This window comes from Narcine bancroftii, chromosome 6 (assembly GCF_036971445.1).
Source record: "Narcine bancroftii isolate sNarBan1 chromosome 6, sNarBan1.hap1, whole genome shotgun sequence".
Lineage (NCBI taxonomy): Eukaryota > Metazoa > Chordata > Chondrichthyes > Torpediniformes > Narcinidae > Narcine > Narcine bancroftii.
In genome coordinates this window covers 206,510,015-206,534,567 of record NC_091474.1, presented here as the reverse complement: position 1 = coordinate 206,534,567, position 24,553 = coordinate 206,510,015, and the positions used below count along the sequence as shown (strand labels likewise).

Sequence of the window (24,553 nt, the reverse complement as noted above, 5' to 3'; positions counted from 1 at the left end):
AAGGTTTCCCCCGTGACATAAGAGTGACAATGTCATACGGACGCAGGCGTAAAAACCTAACAGATAATGAGCAGGGCTGATTGCTGGGACTGCGACAGGACCTGGACGTGGTGGGCATTAACGATAGGGTGAGCATAAAGAGGTCATTTGGCCTGAATGCTTGCCCTTCTTTTGAGCCAGCAACCAGGTTCAGCTGTGCATTTTACAGCTTTCTGCAATCAAGATAAAGCAAGTTTTTTGGTGTAATTCTAAGTTAAATTAATTTTCAAAACCAAAAGAGTGGGCATCAGATGGATAGGAGTGCATGCCTTTGCTTGATCTTCACAGCCCCCATCATTCCCAGTTGACCCGTCCCCGCGCCAATCCTGTGAACTCGAGCCGATTTGCTCTCCGCGCCGCTGCCCCTCTCCGGCGCCTTTCCCTTTTCGGTGCAGCTGCAAGCGATGGCCTTCAGATGTCGCTGTCGGCGGAGTGCGCGAAACTCCGGGTCCGGGGCCGGCTCGTTGGCGCTGGGTGGTTTGAGAGCGGGAGGCGCCGCGCGGGAAGGGGAGCCTCGCTCTGGGTGGGCCGGCGGCGCGCGGCAGCCGCAGGAGGCGAGCGAAGGAGAGAGCGAGCAGCGGCCGGGCACCGGGGCCGGCCACGCAGTGGAGGCGAGGGCATAAACTTCCGGCCGGTGCCTTTCTCGGGCCACCTGGAATTGCAGCGTCCGTTTCTCTATGGATCACCGGAGAACCCCCACAAGCAGAGAGTTAGTGTCCACTTCGCCCTCCCCCTCTTGTTCCATTTCTATCGTTGCTGATCATTGTGCTCACGGTCAGTGTAATTAGCTGATCACTCAGTTGAGAGGTGCGTGGATGAAACATTTTCCCGGGCGTCTGACTGTCACTCAGATGCCCCGAAAGAAACAGTTGCACTGTGCACCCTCGGCCTCCTTCTCCATAATGTTGGTGATTTCCCCCCCCCCCCCCACAAACTATGAAGCACTGAATGCTGCTTGTTGCTTTGTGTGTCTAGAGATTAAAGCGGTCCCTCATGCTTGCTTCAAAGTCCCAGACTTTCTCATGGAGGAAACAAGTGGACTATTATTGGTCCTGTGATCTAAAAAGGCCTACCATTTTTCTTCCTCGAGCTCTCTAAGAATGGGCAGTAAGTATGGGACGTGACCCTTGAACTTCAAAATAATGTCCAAGTGGGTGCTGACCATAGCAGAAGCTCTTGTGTGTTGATTGAGGGAAGGAAGAAACGAAGGGCTAAATTTAATGCAAGTTCATCTCCGATAGAGGAGATGATTATGGGGTTTTGTTTTCCCTGGCTGACAGTCTGGTGAATGTGCATCTTGTCAACATGAGCAAGCTTGCATGACTGATTGGAGACAGCTTTCCATGAGCACGGAAACAGGCCCTTTTGGCCCAACCTTGCTGATCAAATTGCCAATTCAAGAGGAAATTGATAGAATTAATAGCAAAATAAAAATATGGAGTTGTAAAATAACAATTTTGTGCAAGATTTTTGCAACCCAGGGGCCAATCATATGGTACAGGAGAATATTAAAATAGAAATAAAAAACAAGAATAGCCTCCTATCTAAGCTCCTGATCTGTGTTTTTGGCTTCACTGTGAACCTTCTCTGAACTGTTTTTTAAAAAAAAAAATGGGGACCAAAAGTTTCATGGTACTCTAGATGTGGTCTTTGGAGCTTTTACTATTCCAGAAATACTTTCTTTTGTACTCCAAATCCACTGAAATGGAGCCTACATTATATGTTTGACAAAGGAGTCAGACCTCAAACATTGCTTATCCTTTACTTTCCATAGATGTTCTGTGATCTGCTGAGTTTCTCCATCTCTTTTGTCCATTGTAGTCAGAGAGTCTACAGACTCCTTTAACTCTTACAATAGTATTTTCATCCTGCACTTGTGTTTTTGCATGTCGATGGAGCCAAATCCCTTTGTGCTTTAGCTTTTTACACTCTTCATTTAAATAATTTGTTTTTATCATTCTCCTTTGCAAAGTGAAGCAACTTCATTTTTTCCCCGCATTACAATCGTTCGCCATCCTTTTTCTCACTTAGTAATATCTCTCAAACTGCATCCTGTTTGCAACTTGCCTTCTCATCCATTTTTGTGTCAATTGCAAATCTGGCTACAGTAAATTTGCTTCCTCTCTCCAAATCATCAATTTTTTTTGTAAAAAGCTATGTCCAAGCATTAATTGTGGAAGTCCACTGGTCATAGGTAGCCAACTTAAATCTTATTCCTAGTTATTGCTCTTGCTAACGAGCTGTTTCTCTATACATACCAAAATGGCATCTTTTTTCCTTCATGAAGCTGTATGATTAGAGACTTGAGCTATGGAATTGAGCTATGGTTTTGTCAGTAGCACTGTTGCCTCTGGGTCAGAGGGTTATGAGTCAGTCTTGCTTGATTTTTATTCTCAAGACCATCAAAGATAATGCTGCAGTCTGAAGGTGTATTGTGTTGACAAAGGTGCAATATTTCACGTGAAAATGTGGTTAATACATAATAGTAAAGGGATAGATTTTTAAGTGATGAGAGCACACTTATTTTGGGTACATGAATAAATTAAAGAACCTCTGTAGTCTAAATAAATCTTAGACAAAATAGGCCCAGTTCCTCAACATTAAAAGTCTGGTCTGCATTTGAAGAAGTGTTTGCTTGGGAATAAATAAGTAACATTTATCTTCAAATAAAATAAGTCTGTAATTGAATTAATACCAGATCTCTGGTAATTGTTATTTCTATATATGCTACTGCTAATTAATAACAATGAGAAATTGTAGCAAAGGGCACGAGTTGACACTGTATTCTGAGGTAGTTCGTGAGTTGTGAGGTGAACCCATATTTTCACATCCATTAGAAATGTCAGACTTGATCTCTGACTCCAAACCCCCTGAGCTTCAGTGAATCAAATGTGTTCCAAAATATTGGTGAAAAGCAAGAACCTCTTGTTTTTTTGCTGACACCCCTTGGAGAAAAGAACAGGCAAAGGAAGAGAAGTGTATGGCTGATCAGAATGCCTGGTACATTACAAGAAGATGATCACTATTCCATACAGAAAGGAGCCAAAGCAGATAAAATAGAGGGAAATGGTTGCCTAATAGGAATCAAAACATAGTTCAAAAATAATGATTGAGACAGATATGGCACAAAAGCTAACTTTGATAGGATGAGAGTAGAATTGGGGAAAATTAATGTTTTTAACAAAGTGGACACCATGGAAAATGTTTAAAAAAAAAAAAAATCGAGACAACTATATTCTATAACAAAGAATGAGGCTCCGATAGCTCAGAGGTTAGAGCATTGGCCTTATAAACCAGGGGTTACGAGTTTGTTCCTTGCTGTGGCTTCATTTATCTTCATTTATGTGAGGGGGAGTAAACAAAGTTAAAGAATTTCATGTATATTACATTCTAAATTTAGAATTACATGACAATAATGGAACCTTCACCTTTATATTCTAATCACTAATGAAAATCAGTGCATGAATTGTTATTTGTAAAGTTCTTACTCAAGAAACTGCAAACTCTTTCAGGATTTAGACAGTAAAGGAAACTGGGAACAATGAATAATGAGGTCAGGGAAATACTTTTTTTTGTTAGTTTTTCACCAGGGAACTTGATGTTGTACTGGTGACAGAAGAAGCTACTATCAAAGATGGAAAGGGAGTGTAATTGATCAACTAATTAAATCTGAACAATCAGATTAAAAGAATGTTATTACTGAGATTTTTGTTGAAGGAAATTGTGCTGCACGACTGGCTGTCCAATGTTCTTCCCATAAACTAGTTGGAATAATTGTAGAAAACATGGAATCATCAATCATGGTGTAATATAGCAACATCAAAAAGGCAAAAGAAAACCTGAATTTCAAATCAAATATTGTACCTGTACTTGATCATTCTTGAATAATAGTAATGTAGGAGATATAATCTATTTGCAGTTTTTAACGACACATGATATAATGGGCAACAGTAGTTCTCCATTGACAACGGCGTGAAGCAAGGCTGCGTCCTCGCACCAACCCTCTTTACTATCTTCTTCAGGATGATGCTGAAACAAGCCATGAAAGACCTCAACAATGAAGACGCTGTTTACATCCGGTACCGCACGGATGGCAGTCTCTTCAATCTGAGGCGCCTGCAAGCTCACACCAAGACACAAGAGAAACTTGTCCGTGAACTACTCTTTGCAGACGATGCCGCTTTAGTTGCCCATTCAGAGCCAGCTCTTCAGCGCTTGACGTCCTGCTTTGCGGAAACTGCCAAAATGTTTGGCCTGGAAGTCAGCCTGAAGAAAACTGAGGTCCTCCATCAGTCAGCTCCCCACCATGACTACCAGCCCCCCCACATCTCCATCAGGCACACAAAACTCAAAACGGTCAACCAGTTTACCTACCTCGACTGCACCATTTCATCTGATGCAAGGATCAACAAAGAGATAGACAACAGACTCGCCAAGGCAAATAGCGCCTTTGGAAGATTACACAAAAGAGTCTGGAAAAACAATCACCTGAAAAAACACACAAAGATCAGCGTGTACAGAGCCGTTGTCATACCCACACTCCTGTTCGGCTCCGAATCATGGGTCCTCTACCGGCATCAACTATGGCTCCTAGAACGCTTCCATCAGCGCTGTCTCCACTCCATCCTCAACATTCATTGGAATGACTTCATCACCAACATCGAAGTACTTGAGCTGGCAGAGTCCGCAAGCATCGAATCCACGCTGCTGAAGACCCAACTGCACTGAGTGGGTCACGTCTCCAGAATGCAGGACCATTGCCATCCCAAGATTGTGTTATATGGCGAGCTCTCCACTGGCCACCGAGACAGAGGTGCACCAAAGAAGAGGTACAAGGAATGCTTAAAGAAATCTCTTGGTGCTTGCCACATTGACCACCGCCAGTGGGCTGATATCGCCTCCAAACGTTAATCTTGGCGCCTCACAGTTCGGCGGGCTGGAACCTCCTTTGAAGAAGACCGCAGAGCCCACCTCACTGACAAAAGACAAAGGAGGAAAAACCCAACACCCAACCCCAACCAGCCAATTTTCCCTTGCAACCACTGTAACTGCCTGCCTGTCCCGCATCGGACTTGTCAGTCACCAACGAGCCTGCAGCAGACGTGGACATACCCCTCCATAAATCTTCGTCCGCAAAGCCAAGCCAAAGTCTGATAGCTAAAATTCACATGAAACCAGAGAACGGGGTTATTTTTTTAAATAATTTTTTATTTTTCATACTTGTGAACCATGTCAACCAAAATATATACAAACGTTTCTCATTAAATATACACAGTGGCATTTTCTCACTTTTTTCCCACCTACCTTCCCTCCCGCCTTCCCAACCCCTCCAAAACTAATAAATATTCAACATATACAATACAATAAAACCATTAAACAATGTCATCACACAATGAAAAATAAACAAGAAAAATGTGTCATCTACTTTTACACACTGGATCAAGTCCTTTTGTCTTATCATTTTAGGGGGTGGAGGTCCGAGGCAAGCCCTCTTTGTTATGTTCCATGTATGGTTCCCAAATTTGTTCAAATAATGTGACTTTATTTTTTAAATTATATGTTATTTTTTCCAATGGAATACATTTATTCATTTCCATGTTTCTTTGGCTTGGCTTCGCGGACGAAGATTTATGGAGGGGGTAAAAAGTCCACGTCAGCTGCAGGCTCGTTTGTGGCTGACCAGTCCGATGCGGGACAGGCAGACACGATTGCAGCGGTTGCAAGGGAAAATTGGTTGGTTGGGGTTGGGTGTTGGGTTTTTCCTCCTTTGCCTTTTGTCAGTGAGGTGGGCTCTGCGGTCTTCTTCAAAGGAGGCTGCTGCCCGCCAAACTGTGAGGCGCCAAGATGCACGGTTTGAGGCGTTATCAGCCCACTGGCGGTGGTCAATGTGGCAGGCACCAAGAGATTTCTTTAGGCAGTCCTTGTACCTTTTCTTTGGTGCACCTCTGTCACGGTGGCCAGTGGAGAGCTCGCCATATAATACGATCTTGGGAAGGCGATGGTCCTCCATTCTGGAGACGTGACCCATCCAGCGCAGCTGGATCTTCAGCAGCGTGGACTCGATGCTGTCGACCTCTGCCATCTCGAGTACCTCGACGTTAGGGATGTGAGCGCTCCAATGGATGTTGAGGATGGAGCGGAGACAACGCTGGTGGAAGCGTTCTAGGAGCCGTAGGTGGTGCCGGTAGAGGACCCATGATTCGGAGCCGAACAGGAGTGTGGGTATGACAACGGCTCTGTATACGCTTATCTTTGTACCATGTACCATTGCTGTATTCTCAGGCTCTCTTCCATTTTCCAAGTTGACATTATACATTTTTTTGCTACTGCTAAGGCTATCATAATAAATCTTTTTGCGCTTTATCCAATTTGAGGCCTAATTCCTTACTACTAATTTTACTTAGAAGAAAGATCTCTTGATTTTTTGGTATGTTATTTTGTGTGATTTTATTTAATATCTGATTTAGATCTTCCCAAAACTTTTTCACTTTCTCAAATGCCCAAATTGCATGTACTGTTGTTCCCATTTCCTTCTTACATTGAAAACATCTATCTGATAATGTTGGATCCCATTCTTTTAACTTTTGAGGCATATAACCTTTGTAACCAAATATACTGTATCATGCGTAACCTTGTGTTTATTATATTCTTCGTAGTTCCAGAACATAACTTTTCCCATGTTTCATTTTTTATCTTTATATTTAAATCCTTTTCCCACTTTTGTTTAGGTTCTTAGCTTATAAATCTTTATAAATCTTTAAATTATCATTGTGACTGTAATCACATATTCAAAGATGCTTCTTTCTGGTAATCTCAGTCTGTTTCCCAATTTATCCTTTAAATGTTAATAAATTATTTCCCAAAAAACCATTTTCTATTTTTTAAATTCCTTTTCTCTCCCATTCTCTAAAGGAAAGGTTATCTATTGTAAAAGGAATTAGCAGATTTTGCGTCAATAGTAATTTTGGTATTTGGTAATTCTTTTTTTTTCCTTTCTAAGTGAATCTTCTTCCATATATAGAGTAAATGATGCAGTACTGGTGAGCTTTTATATCGTACCAGCTTTTCATCCCACTTATATGTTCTGGTACCTTCTCCCATATTTTATCTTGTTCTATCTTAGTCCAGTCTGGTTTTTCCCTTGTCTGGTAAAAATCTGATAAATACCTTAATTATGCTGCTCTATAATAATTTTTAAAGTTTGGTAACTGCAAACCACCTTGGTTGTACCTCTCTGTTAATTTATCTAACGCTAACCTCGGTTTCCCCCCCTTTCCACAAGAATTTCCTTATTCTATTTAGTTCAATAAAGAATTTCTCTGTTAAGGGAATTGGTAACGATTGAAATAAGTATTGTATCATTGGGAGACATTCATTTGAATGCAATTTACCCTCCCTATCAACGTTAGCAATAATTCTTTCCAATGTTCTAAGTCTTCCTGCAATTTCTTTATTAGTGGCTGATAATTTAATTTGTACAGGTGGCTTAAGTTATTATCTAACCTAATACCTTGATATCAGATTGCTTGTGTTTGCCATTTAAATGGTGATTCTTTTTTAAATTCTGTATAATCCGCATTACTCATTGGCATCATTTCACTTTTATTTGTGTTTATCTTGCACCCCGATATTTCTCCATGCTCCTTCAATTTCTATGTAATTATTTTATTGATATTTCTGGTTCATTTATACTATGATGTCATCTGCAAATAAACTGATTTTATTCTCCTTCTCCTTTATTTTTATCCCTTTTATTTTCTGTTCTTATCAGTTCTGCCAATGGTTCTATTGCTCAAGTGAACAGTGAGGGGGATAATGGACATCCCTGCCTAGTTGACCTACTTAATTTAAATTAGTTCGATACATATCCATTTACTGTTACCTTTGCCAATGGTCCATTATATAATGCTTTCTGGTAGATTGAACCTCTGTAATACTTTGAATAAATAATTCCATTCTACTCTGTCAAAGGCTTTTTCTGCATCTAAAGCAACAGCCACTGTTGGCTTGTTATTTCCTTGAACTGCATGAATTAGATTAATACATTTACAGACATTATCTGCTGTTCGTCTTTTAATAAATCAGTTTGATCTTGTTTTACTATTTTTTGTACATAATCGGCCAATCTGTTTGCTAATAATTTTGCTATTATCTTATAATCTGAAATAAGTAGAGATATTGGTCTTTTTGTTGCTGGTGTTAGTGGATCCTTCCCTGTCTTTGGAATTACTGGAATTATTGCTGTCTTACATGAATCTGGCAAGTTTTGTGTTTCTTCTATCTGGGTTCATTACTTCCAGGAGAGGAGGAATTAATAACTCTTTGAATGTTTTATAGAATTCTATTGGGAATCCATCCTCTCCAGGCGTTTTATTGTTTGGCAGCTTTTTAAATATATCCTGCACTTCCTCTATTTCAAATGGTTTTATCAGTTTGTTTTGTTCCTCTTCTTGCAAATTCGGCAGTTCAATTTTAGCTAAAAACTCTTCTATTTTATCATCTTTTCCCTCGTTGTCAATTTGGTATAATTGTTCATAAAATTCCTTAAAGTTCTCATTAATCTCTATCGGGTTATATGTAATTTGTTTGTCCTTTTTCCTTGATGCCAATACAGTTCTTTTAGCTTGTTCTGTTTTAAGTTGCCTGGCTAATATTTTATGTGTTTTTTCTCCCAGTTCATAATACTTTTGCTTTATTTTCATTATGTTCTTCTTCACCTTGTACGTTTGTAATTTTTGTGTTTTATTTTTTTTGTCCCCCAATTCTCTCCCTTTTGTTATATCATTCCTTTTCTGTCTTACTATCTCCCTTTCCAACTGCTCTATTTCCCGATTGTAGTCCTTTTTCATCTTAGTTACATAACTTGTTATCTGCCCTCTAATGAAGGCTTTCATTGCGTCCCATAATATAAATTTGTCTTTCACTGATTCCGTATTTATTTCAAAATATGTTTTAATTTGGCATTCAGTAAACTCTCTAAATTCTTGCCTTTTAAGTAACATGGAGTTTAACCTCCATCTATATGTTCTTGGTGGGATGTCCTCCAGTTCTATTGCTAATAACAGGGGTGAATCTACCTTTATATTCAGTTTTCTTAACTCTCCCTTGAATATGGGCTGACAACAAAAGCATATCAATCCTTGAGTATGTTTTATGCCTACTTGAATAATATGAGTATTCCTTCTCTCTTGGGTGCTGCCTCTTCCATATATCCATAAGTTTCATTTTCTGCATTGATTTAACCATAAATTTGGCCACTTTATTCTTTTTGCTAGTCTTTTGTCCAGTTTTATCCAACATTCACGAGAATGTTGACAGGATTTCAAGGTTTGAGTTATAGGAAAAGGATGTGCAGGCTAGGGCTTTTTTCTCTGGAGCATAGAAGATTGAGGGGGGACTTGATAGAGGTTTTTAAGATTTTAAAAGGGACAGACAGAGTAAATGTGGATAGGCTTTTTCAATTAAGAGTGGGGGAGATTCAAACTAGAGGACATCGTTTAAGATTGAAGGGGGAAAATTATAAGGGGAACATGAGGGGAAATTTCTTTACGCAAAGGGTGGTAGGGATGTGGAATGAGCTTCTGGCAGACGTGGTTGTGGCGGGATCATTGGTTACATTTAAGGAAAGACTGGAGAGTTACATGGAGAGGAGAGGACTGGAGGGGTATGGACTGGGTGCTGGTCAGTGGGACTAGGAGGATGGGGATTTGTTACAGCATGGACTAGTAGGGCCGAACTGGCCTGTTCTGTGCTGTAAGTGGTTATGTGGTTATTGGATCCAAATTAAGGTTAAAATCCCCTCCTATCAATATATTTCCTTGTGTATCTACAATCTTCAAAAAAATATCTTGCATAAACTTTTGATCCTCTTCATTAGGTGCATATATTGAGCAAATTCCAAAATTCTGAATATATCTGACACTTTATCATTACACACCTCCCTGCTGGATCTATTATTTCCTCCTCTATTTTGATTGGTACATTTTTATTAATTAATATAGCTACACCTCTAGCTTTTGAATTATATGATGCTACTGCTATGTGCCCTACCCAGTCTCTCTTTAATTTGTTATGTTCCACTTCAGTTAGATGCGTTTCCTGCACAAATGCTGTATCTATTTTTTGTTCAGTAAATTTAATAGCCTCTTCCTTTTAATTTGGTTATGTATTCCATTAATGTTTATAGTTCAACATGGCCATCTCATATCCTGTTTACACCTCATTTCCCCTTCCTCAACACCACCATCCTCCTTTTCCCCATTTTCATCTCTCAGTTTTCCCTTTTTAAACTCAATGTATGACAACACATTTAAAGTATAAAATACTCTAACAACTCCCACATCCAATATTCCCTTAACCCCAAATATCCCTCCCCTCTCTTAGTTGCCTCTTATCCCTTGCCGGGCAACCACAACTCCCCTTTCCATTTGAATTGTGAACCTGTTCGGAAGCGTCAACTGATTTCGCAGTGATGGTTATTCTCTCCCCCCACAACCCCCATGGAAAACACTTTTTTTTTACACACATATAACAAAGTTCTCCCTTTTTTTCCCCCCCTTATTTCCTTTCTTCCCTTCTCTTTCCCTTCTTTAGTTCTTTACTTATACATTGTTTTTACATCTTTATATATATTTTATCGCCATTCTTCATTCTTGTTACATCTCTTCTCTCCTTCTGTCCTGTAAGCGTTCTGCAAATTCTTGTGCTTTCTCCGGATCTGAGAAGAGTCTGTTTTGCTCCCCAGGGATAAGTATTTTAAGCACAGCTGGATGTCTTAACATAAATTTATAACCTTTTTTCCATAGGATTGATTTTGCTGTATTAAACTCCTTCCTCTTCTTTAAGAATTCAAAACTTATGTCTTGGTAAAAAAATATTTTTTGACCCTTGTATTCCAGTTCTCTAATTTTATTTCTTTCCCACTCCAGTATATTTTCTTTTGTCGTATAGCTCAAAAATTTTACTAAAATAGATCTTGGTTTTTGATGTGTCTGTGGTTTCAGAGCTACTGCCCTTTCTATTTCCGAGGACGGGGTTCTTAAAGGAATTAGGTTTGATGCATTTCAATGGTGATGTTTTTGAATTGAAAAAAAATCTACTATTTATCTCTGATCTATGATAAAATATTCATGATCATTTATCTAAAAATGTAATTGTTGGAACTAATTCATATTGAGACTCCATCCATTGGAAGTGTAACACTGGTAGCAAGTAGTCAATCTTTATACAAACTATTTTCGCAGGAGTTGTTAACCAGAAGTTTGCAGATCTCTGTTCGCTCATGTTGTTGGACATGTCAGTTTATGCAATTTATGAAGGAGGAACAATTTCTGAATTGGATCCCAACACAGATAAATTGATTGCAAACTTTTTGTTCATCCAGATGGAGAATTTCTAAGAACATCATGGACAGCAGTGAAGGGAGCAGCAATGAATATTATCTTTATGGTGGTCATTTACAAGGGGACAATTTTGGTAAGAAACAATTTGAGTGCTTTGTCAGATTATGTGTTTTTTTTTTATAAACACATTTACATGTATTTCTTTGAATGTCACCTTGATGGTGTGAACTCAGGGTTTGTTAATATTCTCAGGCTGAGTAGGACTGTTGACAGTTTATACTCGGACATATTTTTGTTCCATTTCAGAGCTCTTTTGTTTTGACATTTTTTTGAGAAGATGGGTTTTTTTCTTTTTCCCAGCCTTCTGATACTCTCTAAATGGAAGTAGATATAAATGCCACTCTGTGAGGTGCATGTTGGATTCTAGCATGACTTTTGAGTTTAATATATTCTCTGAACTCATGACTGAATTACAGCAAGTAATATATCTTAGATTCCAGAAAAATTGACTGAGGTGAATGAAGTCCCTCAGAACAATTTATCTTCTTTTTACATATACAGAGTTCGAAATGGTTGCATACAAGTAATTTGCTTAATTTTTGGCTGAGGATTATATTTAACTTTATGTAGAAAATTCAGTCTTCTCCATACTGTTGTTTCCTAGAAGCCATACTTGTATTACGTCTGTCTTCCCATCTCTCTTGAAATATAATGTAGTAAAATATGCAGGTGGAAGAAATAATGAAAAAGGAACTAATTATATGAGGAATGAGATGACATAGTATGAAGGGATTGAAATGTAGTAATGAAACACAAAAGGAAACGTGTGAAAAGTTAGAAAAACACAATCTACTGGGGGACTCAGTGGATCAAGAAGCCTCTCTGGGAGAAAAGAATGGTTTGTAGCAGCAGCTACAGTGCTCCTGAAAGATCACACACAACCAGACGGGTTGAGCTCAGTGAGCAGACTCGTTTATTGTAGGCTGCTGGGCTATACTTGTACTCCCAGCCCAGACCTGGCTGAGAACCGCGCTGGAGGGTGCTGACGTCACCCGGGCATCATGTGGTCCCCCAGCGCGGGCTTCTGAGCCCCGTGCTGGGAGGAAGGGAACACCCCCGATGGCGCCATTTTGCCGGCTGCCCCATCGCATGGCTTACAAGCGGGGCCGGTTTGCCTGCCTCGTGGTGAGCCGCCACAGTTCTATGTTTTCTCCCACAGACACTTGTTCAACCATTAAGTTCCTCTAGCAGATTGTGTTTGGCTTCGGGTTCCAGCATTTGCAGTCTCTTGTCCATTTCGGAGCAGCACGTTGTTAGAGATGCTAATATAATCTTGCCTTTTATTGGAATGGAGTGCTGGTGGGATCACACCTGGAATACCGTTTTTAAGGAAGGATATAATTCCACTGGAGGATTTGTTGAGAAAGTTCACTAGGTCGATCCCTATGATGAAGAGGTTGCCACATGAAGAAAGGTTAAGCAGGTTGGGGTTTTACTCAAGAGACTGGAAAATAAGATGTGATCTTATTCAAATGTACACGATTCTGCCTCCAAAAGATGCCAAGATATTTCTAAAGTGGATAGCACATAAATGAGCCCTTCAGCTTGTCATGGTTTGGCCAAGTGTTGTGAATCTTTAGAATTCTCTAACTGACCACGGAGTCATAGAATATATTGAAAGCAGAAATTGATAAATATTTGGATGATGTGGAGGTCAAAGGTTTGAGAGAGAAGGGTCAATGCTGTTCAATGCTAGAAGGGCAAATTGGCCGACTCGTAGAAACGGAAAAGTAGGAGAATGTGAGTCCAATTATCCTTCGAAACTGCTCTGCTACTCAAGGCAGCCTTTGAACATTAATCTGCAAATTTCAGAGACATTTCTGTGAACACCAGATTGCTCTAACTTTCTACTAAATTGAAGTTCGACAAATTTCAACGAAAACCTTTGAGTGTAGCAATAGTGGTGGCATGGAAATGTTTGCAGTAACGTGGAAGTCAGGTAATTTTATAAAGTTGGATGGATGGCATACAGAAATTCAAAATTGTCTACCATTGGAAAAGATGACACATAATTTATGGAATCAAGCTGAGAATGTTTATGATTTGGATTTCATCAGTAAGAGTCCATCCACATCGTCCATAACACGCCCTCCTCCCGATTAATATGTACAGAATAGAATAATATGTTAATGATATGTTCATATGTGAATGATAAATAAATTCAGGTGTTTTTTTCTTTTTTCTCTCATTTTGGGAGAGGGAGGGGGATAAAAAGAAAAAAGTACATGTATATAATTTTATCATTTTTATTACATTGTATTGTTATAGGATGAAGAATTATATTTATGTATTGATGCAAATGAAAAATAAAATTTTCAAAACAAAAGATTGCTCTAACTTTCCTTCCTTCTTGATGGTTCAACGAATTTGTTCATTTACTTTTTATTTCATAACATGGATCCATGGCTGCAGTAAATTGTGTTCAGTTCAACTGCCCTGTTATTTTCCTTAGACCTCTGAACTTACTTCCATTACTTTTCAGCTTCTTTCTATTCTGCTGTCACTCACACCTCTATTACCTCTTTCATGTTAGCTTGTACTCCTTCTCTTCCCTCCCCCTACCTTTTTATTTAAATGTCTGCCTTATTTATAGCACTCCTGAAGAAGGGTTCCAGCCTGAAATGTCAACTACCTTTTACTTTCTGTGGACACTGCATGGTCTGCTGAGTTTTTCCAGCATTTTTGTGTGCTAATGTGTTCAATTATTTTTATTGTGCAGTTAATTATTTTGAAGTATTAGTTGGTTTTTTCTTTGTGTGTTATAGTTTCACCAGTGAAGGGGGACAATGAAAGCTCTGTGGATATCTATGATGGGCTGGACACAGACTATCAAGGTGGTGGACAGTCTTCTTTATGTATGTGAAATAGTTACATTTATAATTTCCCCCCCCCCCAAAAAAAATTATGTTACATTTACAAATGGTGGGCTTGATCACAGTATGCTTGAGCTTATCCAGTTTCCATGTTGAGTGAATGCTTTCTATTCATTTGGTGGAAGCTACACAAGTAAAAGGCCAGGTAAGTCAATATTTCAAATTACTAATATGATTCAGATAATCTGTCACAAAGCAGATATTTAATTGTAATGCATGTAAATCAGTGGAATTAATTGACTGGTTAATCTGTAAAAAAAAAATAGTTAGCACCTTGCAGACACCAGAGATAGCCATGCCTTTGCTTTATTAACTTTAGAACGTGTCTGCAAACTCTGTAGTTTTGACAACTTTCAGACTGCAGTTGAATTAAAAATAAACAATTTCTGTTTTGGCCCAGGAAACAGGAGAAATCAGGTCCAGATCATCCCAGAATTAAAAATAAAGGTGTCCATCAGCATGCTACTACCTTTCCTTGATGTTAAGAATTTTGTTTTAAATGTAGACATTCATTTGATAACCTGATAACAGGCCCTTCCAGCCCACGAGCCTGTGCCACCCAATTATACCTACCGCTTCGATATGTTTTGAACATGGGAAGAAACCGGAGCACCCGAAGAAACCCAGCAGATACTGGGAGAACATAAAAACTCCTTACAGATAGCACCAGATTCGATCGCTGGTATTGTAACAGCATTGAGTGAACCGTGTGGCATTGCCTTAAAAATGACATTCTACTGGTCTTAATGATACAGTTGTACAAACTTTATTTTAAAAAAAATGGAAGTTGCATTAAAATGTTTTCATCAAAGCTGGATAGAAACAGTAAGTAGTGAATGTGGAAAATTCCTGATTCTTGGCCCAGTGAAATTTTATCAACCATCATCAAAATGTTGCCTGTCTATATTGCAGTCCAACTTTTTTTTTAACATTCCATATAGACAAATAAAGAAACTCAACATGTAATAAAAATGTTCACAAAAGAGCTAATAAACCTGAAAAAACAATGATGGAACAAGGAAGCAAGAAGATAATAATGAAGACTGCATTCATTGCATCTATTCACATGGCCTAAGAATGTGGAAGGAGTTGCAGAATAATGAAGTGATATTAAATTATGCAGGCAGTTAAATTATGTAGACGGCATGGTTAGCGCAGCAGTTCGAGCAGCACTGTTACAGCGCCAGCGATGAGGACTGGGGCTCGAATCCTGTGCTAAAAAGTTTTTAAAAGTTCTTTGCATGGATTTTCCTGTGGGCTCTGGTTTCCTTCCACCGTACAAAATGTACTGGGGCTGTAGGTCATTTGAGTGTAATTTGGCAGCATGGGCACATGGCTGAAAGGACCTGTTATGTCAAAGTTCAAAAAATATTGCGAGTTATGCAAAATCATCCAGAACATGACAAAAGGAAAAGACCTGTCAATCATGGGAAAATCTAAAATGTCCCACTTGAGGGGTACACACGATGTCATGCTGGTGGAACGGAATGGTGAAATTGTTCAGTGTCTTGTCAAATGTGGAATGCAATCACAGCAGAGGAAAGTGCTGCAGTAAAGACATCACTTGCTTGTGGAACTGGCTAACTGAGCTACTTAAATAATCTGTCTGCAAACTTTGTTTTGAATTGTCGATTCTACATCTCCCATTCAAACAATGTGATCCCATTTGGGGGCATATTACAAATGAGATTACATTTCCTCTGCTGTTTGCCTTGTTTTTGTTTAAAAAAAAGTCATGAAAATAAAGTTCATGGAGGCATTGTTGAAGGTATGGTAATTTGTATTCTAATGTTGGCAGACCTAGAAGTTTATCAAGGAGAATAAATAATGTATATTTCAGCATATAAGACAACCCTTGAAGTACCCAAAAACAGGGGTTGTCTTATAGGCCAGATATAAAAATGTGACAAAATTCTACTCCAAATTTAACTCGATTGGATCCATAACCCACTCAGATCCCACCTGACAACAAATTTTTAAGATACCACCGATGAGGTAATATATAAACCCAAACAAGGTTGGGAAAAAGATTTAAATATACCTCCAAAATTAAAAGATAGGAATCCAACACTATCGGACAAATGCTTCCATTGTAAACAAGAAATTGGTACAATAATACATGCAGTTTGGACATGTACAAAAGTGAAAAACTTTTGTGAGGATTTAAACTTAATATTAAATAGAATTACAAAAAAATAAGATACCAAAAGACCCAAAAATATTCCTGTTAACCAACATAAAAGATAATTAGGACTAAGATTAGACAGAGTTCAAAAACAATTTATTATAATTGCACTCTAGCAGCAGCAAAAAAGTGCATAATGATAACCTGGGAAATGCAAACAACCTTAAAAATACAACAATGAATAAGTGTATTCCATTAGAAAAAAAAAACTAAAACCTAAGAGACAAATATGCTTTATTTGAACCAATTTGGGAACCATAGATAAAAGTTCATTAGAAATCGTCAATCTCAGGCCTCCATCTCTTGACATGACATGTTACAATTAAGAAAGTAGTCAAGTATAAAATATTGGACAACACGACCTTTTTCTTTTTCCTTTTTCTGTCATGTTTGTTTGTTCTTTCTTGCTTGAAGTTGGATGGGGGGGGGAAGGGAAAAATAAAAATGTCACTGTATATATTAATACTAAATATCTATTTATTGTTACTGATGTGGTTCACGGTGAAGTATTAAATAAAAAAATTATATATTAAAACTTTTTAAAGCTACTTAAGAAATTTTTATTGTTTTAAAAAATACATCTAAAATCCTTCAAAATCACTAGCATATATAAACTACAGAAAAGTGATAACTTTATGATCAAAATCTTTTGGTAGTTTCTGAGCAATTTTTGTTTCTTGTCGTAATACCAAATTTTTTCTGTTCAGCCTACTGTACCTTTAAAATCGCTACTGTTTTCTGGGTTTGACCATGCCCACTTCAGTGCATTTGCTCTGATTTTATTTCTTGCAACTATGTAGCAATTTTGCTTCTGTTCAAGCAGCCATTCTGCAATGTTATTTTTCCAACTCTAGCCGAGTTTTTCCTTTTCTCATCGAACATTGTTTCTTTGGTATTTTTCTTAAAACATCTTCATTATTTCTCCTCTCTCTTCCCATCTTCTCAGTTGTGTCCAAAGTCCTGGCAGCAGCACAGTCGGTCGATTCCTTGGCCACTTTAATTACTTTTAAGTTAAAACTTGCTTCCTATTTTCTTTCCTTTGCTGGAGGCTCCCACCTTCCGGCCACGCCCAACAGCTCAGAAAACACATGTATTTTTGGGGTTGTCTTATGATACCCATTTTAGGATTAAAAAACATGAAATTCAGGCCTAAATTGGAGACCCATTTTATCTGAAGGTCATCTGGTAATGCTGAAATATACAGTATTTCTAGTTTACATAATGATATCTAATAAAATGATTTTTTATTTTCAGGTGATGTCTCGGGAAAGAATAAACCTGCTCAGGATTGTTTTGATTTGTATGAGGAAATACTTACAGAAGAAAGAACAGCAAAAGAAATCTCTTTGAAAGAGGTACGTGTTTGGATATTGTTCAGTTTACAGTGAGGAAAGATTCCCTGTGTTATCAATATTGGTAAATGACAGAGAAGCAATAACTAGTTTGTTGATAAAACGGGTTGTACTGACAGAAAATTCCAGGTCCTAGTATCTGTTAAAGGAACAAGCAAAGTGCTCACTAAGGACAGGAGGCCTTTCTTTGAGAATAACTTACAGAATCAGCAGGCAGAAACAATTTTGCAACCTCATACTCTAGGACATTGCATGAAGATGCTCAACTTCAGGATGGGCTGTATAACGTGCAATTTATTCATGTTCTTTGTAGCGAAGTCTGAAACAGAGTAACAGTTAACATCTTGGGATTTGCCTTCATTCTAGTGTAGAACATTTTTAGTTCTGATGTCTCTGATAAAACGCAAAAATCTGTCCATAGCTATTCTCATTCTTCTTCAATTAAACTTGTCTATTCTAATCTCCTTCCCTGTTAACTTCAGGAATTGACTCACATCTTGTGAGTTGGCACGTGACCTGTCAGCAAATTTAAAAAAAATATATAATAAAGGGATCAGCCTTTCAAAAGGCATGCTGAACATGACCATGGACATCATTTGTTAATTATTTTTCTTTTCCCTTAAATTCTGCTAAGCTTTTGGAGCAATTTTTTTCTTACCATTTGTGGTGTACTATATTTAATCATTCTGACAGTTTCAGGAGAAATCTGTGGAGAGAGAGAGAAAACTTGAAGAGTTGTTGAAGAAACTACATGAAGTAGAAACTAAGGTAAATGATCCATATTACTTCGCATGATTAGACCTGACCTTTCAATGATCAAGAATATGCAAGTGATTAGGGTCAGGGATATCTCTGATCGAGTTCATAGCATTCTGCAAGGGGAAGGAGAACAGCCAGAAGTCGTGGTCCATGTGGGGACCAATGACTTAGTTAGAAGTGGGGGTGAGGTCCTGAAACAGGATTATGTGCAATTAGGTAGGAAGTTGAAAAACAGGACCTCCGAGGTAGTAATCTCTGGATTGCTGCCGGTGCCACGCGCTAGTGAGGGTAGAAATAGGAGGATGTGGAAATGAAATTTTGAGGGTACAGAGTAGATATGTCCCAGTGAGGATCAAAGGAAAGGCTGGAAGTCATAGGGAGGCTTGGTTTTTGAGGAATATTGGAAATTTGGTTAGGAGAAAAAGGGAGGTGTACAAGAGGTATAAAGAGCAGGGAGCTGAGAATTTGAAGGAGGACTACAAGGAGTGTAGAAGGAATCTTAAGAAAGAAATTAGAAAGGCCAAAAAAAGGCACGAAGAGGCTTCGGCAGACAGAGTAAAAATAAATCCAAAGGGTTTCTATGGGTACATTAAAAGTAAAAGATTAGTGAGGGATAAAATTGGACCCCTTGTAGATAGCGAGGGTAGGCTGAGTGAGAAGTCAGAGGAAATGGGGGAAATTTTGAATGATTTCTTTGCCTTGGTATTCACTAGGGAAAAAAATATTGAATCAGTTGAAGTAAAGAAAAATAGTGGGGAGGTCATGAAGCATATAAGGATAACCAAGGAGGTAGTGATGGCTGTGTTGAAAAAGATAAAGGTGGATAAATCTCCGGGACCGGACAAAATATTCCCAAGGACACACAGGGAGGCTTGTGGACAGATAGTGGGGCTATTAACAGAGATATTTAGGATGTCACTGGCCACGGGGGTAGTGCCGAAGGATTGGAGGGTGGCGCACGTGGTTCAGCTGTTTAAGAAGGGGTCCAAATGTAAACCAGGGAATTATAGGCCCGTGAGTCTGACATCTGTGGTGGGCAAGTTGATGGAAAGTGTTCTGAGGGATGGTATTTACAAATATTTGGAGGTACAGGGATTGATAGGGAGTAATCAGCATGGTTTTGTCAGGGGTAGATCATGCTTGACAAACCTGATTGAGTTTTTCGAGGGGGTTACAAAAAAGGTTGATGAAGGGAAAGCTGTGGATGTTGTCTATTTCGACTTTAGTAAAGCTTTTGACAAAGTTCCCCACAGGAGGTTAGGAAAAAAGGTGGAGGCATTAGGTATAAATAAGGAGGTAGTGAAATGGATTCAGCAATGGTTGGATGGGAGGTGTCAGAGAGTAGTGGTAGAAAATTGTTTGTCCAATTGGAGGCCGGTGACTAGTGGAGTTCCTCAGGGATCGGTCCTGGATCCACTATTGTTTGTTATATATATTAACGATCTGGAAGTAGGGGTGGAGAATTGGATAAGCAAGTTTGTGGATGATACAAAGATTTGTGGTGTTGTGGACAGTGAGGAAGATTACCGTAGATTAAAAGGTGATTTAGGAAGGTTGGAGGTGTGGGCTGAGAAATGGCTGATGGAATTTAATACAGATAAGTGTGAGGTGTTACATTTTGGAAAGGCAAATCTAAATAGGTCATATGCATTAAATGGTAGGCTATTGAGATGTGCAGTGCCACAAAGGGATTTAGGCGTTATGGTAAATAGTACCCTCAAGGTTGATACTCAGGTAGATGGTGTGGTGAAGAAGGCATTTGGAACGTTGGCCTTCATAAATCGGAGTATTGAATTCAAGAGTAGGGAGGTTATGATGAAATTGTACAAGGCATTGGTGAGGCCAAATTTGGAGTACTGTGTACAGTTTTGGTCACCAAATTATAGGAAAGATATAAACAAAATAGAGAGAGTGCAGAGAAGGTTCACGAAAATGTTGACAGGATTTCAAGGTTTGAGTTACAGGGAAAGATTGTGCAGACTAGGGCTTTTTTCTCTGGAGTGTACAAGATTGAGGGGGGACTTGATAGAGGTGTTTAAGATTTTAAAAGGGACAGAGAGTAAATGTGGATAGGCTTTTTCAATTAAGAGTGGGGGAGATTCAAACTAGAGGGCATGGTTTAAGATTGAAGGGGGAAAATTATAGGGGGAACATGAGGGGAAATTTCTTTACGCAAAGGGTGGTAGGGATGTGGAATGAGCTTCTGGCAGACGTGGTTGAGGCGGGATCATTGGTTACATTTAAGGAAAGACTGGATAGTTACATGGAGAGGAGAGGACTGAAGGGGTATGGACCGGGTGCTGGTCAGTGGGACTAGGAGGGTGGGGATTTGTTACAGCATGGACTAGTAGGGCCGAACTGGCCTGTTCTGTGCTGTATATGGTTATATGATTACAACTGCTGGAATCTGGAGCAAAAAACAAACTGCTGGAGGAATGTTCATAAGAATTAGGCTCTGCCAATCAAATCATGGCTGATATTTTTTCTAAAAAATCCCTTTTATTCTGAGGCTGTTCACTCTGGTTATAGATTCTCCCACTACTGGAAACAACTCCTCCAGTCCTTTCATTATTCAAAATGTTTCAATGAGCACACCCCCAATCCTTTTAAACTCCAGTGAATAAATGCCCAGAGCCCTCAAATGCTCCTCATATGTTGACCTTCTCATCATGGGATCATTCTTGTAAACCTCCTCTAGACCCTCTCCAATTCCAATGCATCCTTCCTTGAATACAGGGCCAAAATCTCTTCACAATACTCCAAATATGGTCAGATAAATAGCTTCTAAAGCCTCAACATTACATCTTTGCCTTTATATTTTAGTCTTCTTGAAGTGAATGCTAACTTTGCAGTTGCAGTTCCCAACTTTGCAGTTGCCTCCTGACTCAGTCTGAAAGTTAACCTTCGAGGAATTCTGCACTAGGACCACCAAGTCCCTTTGGACCTCTGCTTTCTGACTTCTCTCCCCATTTAGAACATAGTCTATTTCTTCAACCACAGTGAATGACAATAGACTTCCCCATGTTGTATTCCATCTGCCACTTCTTTAACCTTCTCTCAACTTGGCAAGTCCCACTGCTGACTCCCTACTTCCTCAAAACTTTCTCATCCTATTTTTGTATCATCCTCACACCTGGCCACAAAGCCCCAGTTCCGCCATCTAAATCATTTACATTCAGCATGACAAGTAGCAGACCCAACACAGACCCTTGTGGAACACTACTTGTCACTGGCAGCCAGTCAGAAAAGGCCCCACTTTTTGTCTTCTGCCAGTCAGCCAAACTTCTTTCCATCCTTTCTCATAATACCATGGGCTCCTATCTTGTTCATCAACCTTAGGTGCTGTACCTTGTCAAAGGGGCTGAAAAATCCACTGACTCTCCTTTGTCTACCTTACACCTTTGATAAAGAATTCCAACAGATTTGGATGCCCCCTGAAGAAAACTGCTGATTTTGGCCTATTTTATCTTGTGCTTTCAAGTGTTCTGAAACTTTAATCCTTAATGCTGGACTCCAGAATCTTGCCAACCAATGAAGTTAGGCCAACTAACTGGCCTATAATTTCCAGTCTTTTGCCTATCTCCTTTAAAGAGTGGAGTGACATTTGCAATTCATCAATTCTGGAATCAATACCAACTCTAGCAATTTGTGAAAGATCACTACTAATGTGTTCAAAGTATCTTCATCTATCTCTTTAAGAACCCTGGAGTATAGTCTGTCTGATCCAAATTACTTGTCCACAATGAAAGAATGGACAGTTGAAGTTTTGGGTTGAACCCCTTCACCTGATGCAGATGAAGGATCTCGACCTGAAATATCAACTTTCCTGTTTCATTCACAGATGCCGGCTGTGCCGCTGAGCTCCTCCAGCAGTTTATTTAGTGACATTTATCAATTTGTTGTCATCATCTGGGATGTAAAAGTACACAGGACAAATGTTAATAATTTCTGCTCAGTTCCATTCATAGGAAGAGGAGAAATGCAAATGGCTGGAGAGCTGTTAAAACTCGCAAACAATATTAAGATTGTAGTAGAGTGCAAACAGGGACTTTTTGAAAGCTTACTTTAGGCTATCTGAGCTAATGGGTAAGGATTATATAATCAAGAAAAAATCTGCAATTTGGAGGGTAAGATCAGTGGGTAGGGTGACACAGTGTTTGGGCTGGTTGAAATGCTGTCTCAATGCCAGGGACCCATATTCAACCCTGACCTCGGATGCAGTCTTAATAGAGTTGAAATGTCCTTGTGATTGCATGAGTTTCCTCCAGGTGCTTTGGTTTTGTCTCACGTCCCAAATACATGTAGATTGTTTTAATTGGCCACTAACTTGCCATTACTGGTGTAGCTGAGTTGTAGAATCTGGGAGGAGACAATGAAAATGTGGTAAATTAAAAAAAAAGATTAATAGTGTAAATAGCTGCTTGATGATAGGCATAGACTTGGCAAAGGGCCTATTTACAGTATTTGTGTGAATATGACAAATAAAAAGTAGCTATGACTTTCAACTGGAGGCTATTGTGGAATTGAGGCTGTTCAAAATAAAGAAATGAAAGTTTAGAGCAGGGTTCCCCAAACTTTTTGGAACTCTTTATGGAATCCTTGATACCTCATTGACCCCCCAGGCATGGAATCCTTGGGGTGGGGCAGGGGGTGGCAACATGGAATGGGGCAACGGCGTTGGGCTCGTACCTCTTCCTTCACAACTCTGTCAGTCCTTTGCTGTTTACTTATTAACAGGGCCGAAGCCAAATGCAACATGGCGGCCACCAAGGCCAGCTCTCGTGAGTGGTTGGCCACCCCTACCTTTGTTGTTTGTAATATAAATGCAGATGATATGAAGATAGGGGTGTTGTGGATAATAAAGAAGGTTTTCAAATCTTGCAGAAATTTGGGGAAGTTAGAAGAGTAGGCTGAAAGTTGGCAAATGGAGTTTAGTGCTGACAAGTGTGAGGTGCTACATTTTGGTAGGTCAAATCAAAATAGGCATACATGGTGAATGGTAGAGTGTTAAAGAATGCAACTGAACAGAGAGATCTAGGAATAATGGTACACAGTTCCCTAAAAGTCAAATCTCAGTGGTGAAGAAGGCTTTTTGAATGGTGGCCTTTATAAATCAGACCATAGAGTATAAGAGTTGGGAGATAATGTTAAAATTGTGCAAGGCAGTGGTGAGGCCAAATTTGGAATATTCTGATCACCAAATTAGAGGAAATAGAGAGCACAGAGAAGATTCACCAGAATAATACCTGGGTTTCAGCACCTAAGTTGTAGAGAACTTTTAAAAACAAGTTAGGTCTTTATTCCTTGGAGCATAGAAGGCTGAGGGAGGATTTGATAGAGGTCTTTAAAATTTTGAGGGGGATAGATAGAGTGAATATGGATAGATTTTTTCCATTGAAGATGGGGGAGATTCAAACAAGAGGACATAAGCTGAGAGTTTGGGGTGGGGGGGGGGAAAGTTTAGGTATAACACAAGGGGAAGCTTCTTTACTCAGAGTGTGGTGTCTGTGGATTGAGCATCAGGTGGAGGCAGGTACAATATTAACTTTTAAGAAAAAATTTGAATAGGTATATGGATTTAAATGGTATGGAGGGTCAGTGGGACTGAGAGTACAAGTGTTTCGGCATAGACAAAAAGGTCCGCAATGGCCTGTTTCTGTGCTGTAATTGTTATATGGTTATTGGTGCTATTTTCAAATTTTCAATCGACCCCCTTTTGACATCCTGGTATTTATCTACCCCTTGGATTATCCCATGGGCCCCCAGAGGTCGACCACTTTGGAGAGCATCCAACTCAAAAGCCTTGGAGTCATTTTATGAAGGCCTGGAAGGACTCTCTATTTGAGAATTATGGTCCATGTTTTGGTTATCCCTATTTGTTACATTCTGACTAGAAAACATAAATAGAGAATACGGGTAAAATGAAATGCAGATTATATTTTG

At 39.2% G+C, this 24,553-nt stretch overlaps 1 protein-coding gene and 1 long non-coding RNA gene across 6 annotated transcripts in view; one reads left to right on the top strand and one right to left on the bottom strand.

Moving 5' to 3' along the window:
- Positions 1-496: 496 nt before the first annotated feature.
- casp8ap2 (caspase 8 associated protein 2) overlaps positions 497-24,553 on the top strand; it is a 44,785-nt gene continuing 20,728 nt past the window's right edge. For 4 of the 5 annotated variants that reach the window (XR_011340702.1, XM_069887322.1, XM_069887320.1 and 1 more), the window contains exons 1-5: positions 497-748; positions 11,423-11,514; positions 14,207-14,296; positions 17,754-17,854; positions 18,545-18,619. Coding sequence is in view for 4 of the 5 variants with exons in the window: in XM_069887322.1 (XP_069743423.1) it covers positions 717-748; positions 11,423-11,514; positions 14,207-14,296; positions 17,754-17,854; positions 18,545-18,619 (390 nt within the window). In the remaining variant the exon portion in view is untranslated. The remainder of the gene's footprint in view (positions 749-11,422; positions 11,515-14,206; positions 14,297-17,753; positions 17,855-18,544; positions 18,620-24,553) is intronic. The other variant, XM_069887321.1, reaches the window with a different exon arrangement.
- Positions 16,786-22,943, bottom strand: LOC138736989 (uncharacterized). Its single transcript, XR_011340703.1, has 4 exons — positions 22,821-22,943; positions 18,510-18,557; positions 18,054-18,170; positions 16,786-16,906 (listed from the first exon to the last, which is right to left on the bottom strand). It is a non-coding gene; the product is annotated as an uncharacterized lncRNA (long non-coding RNA).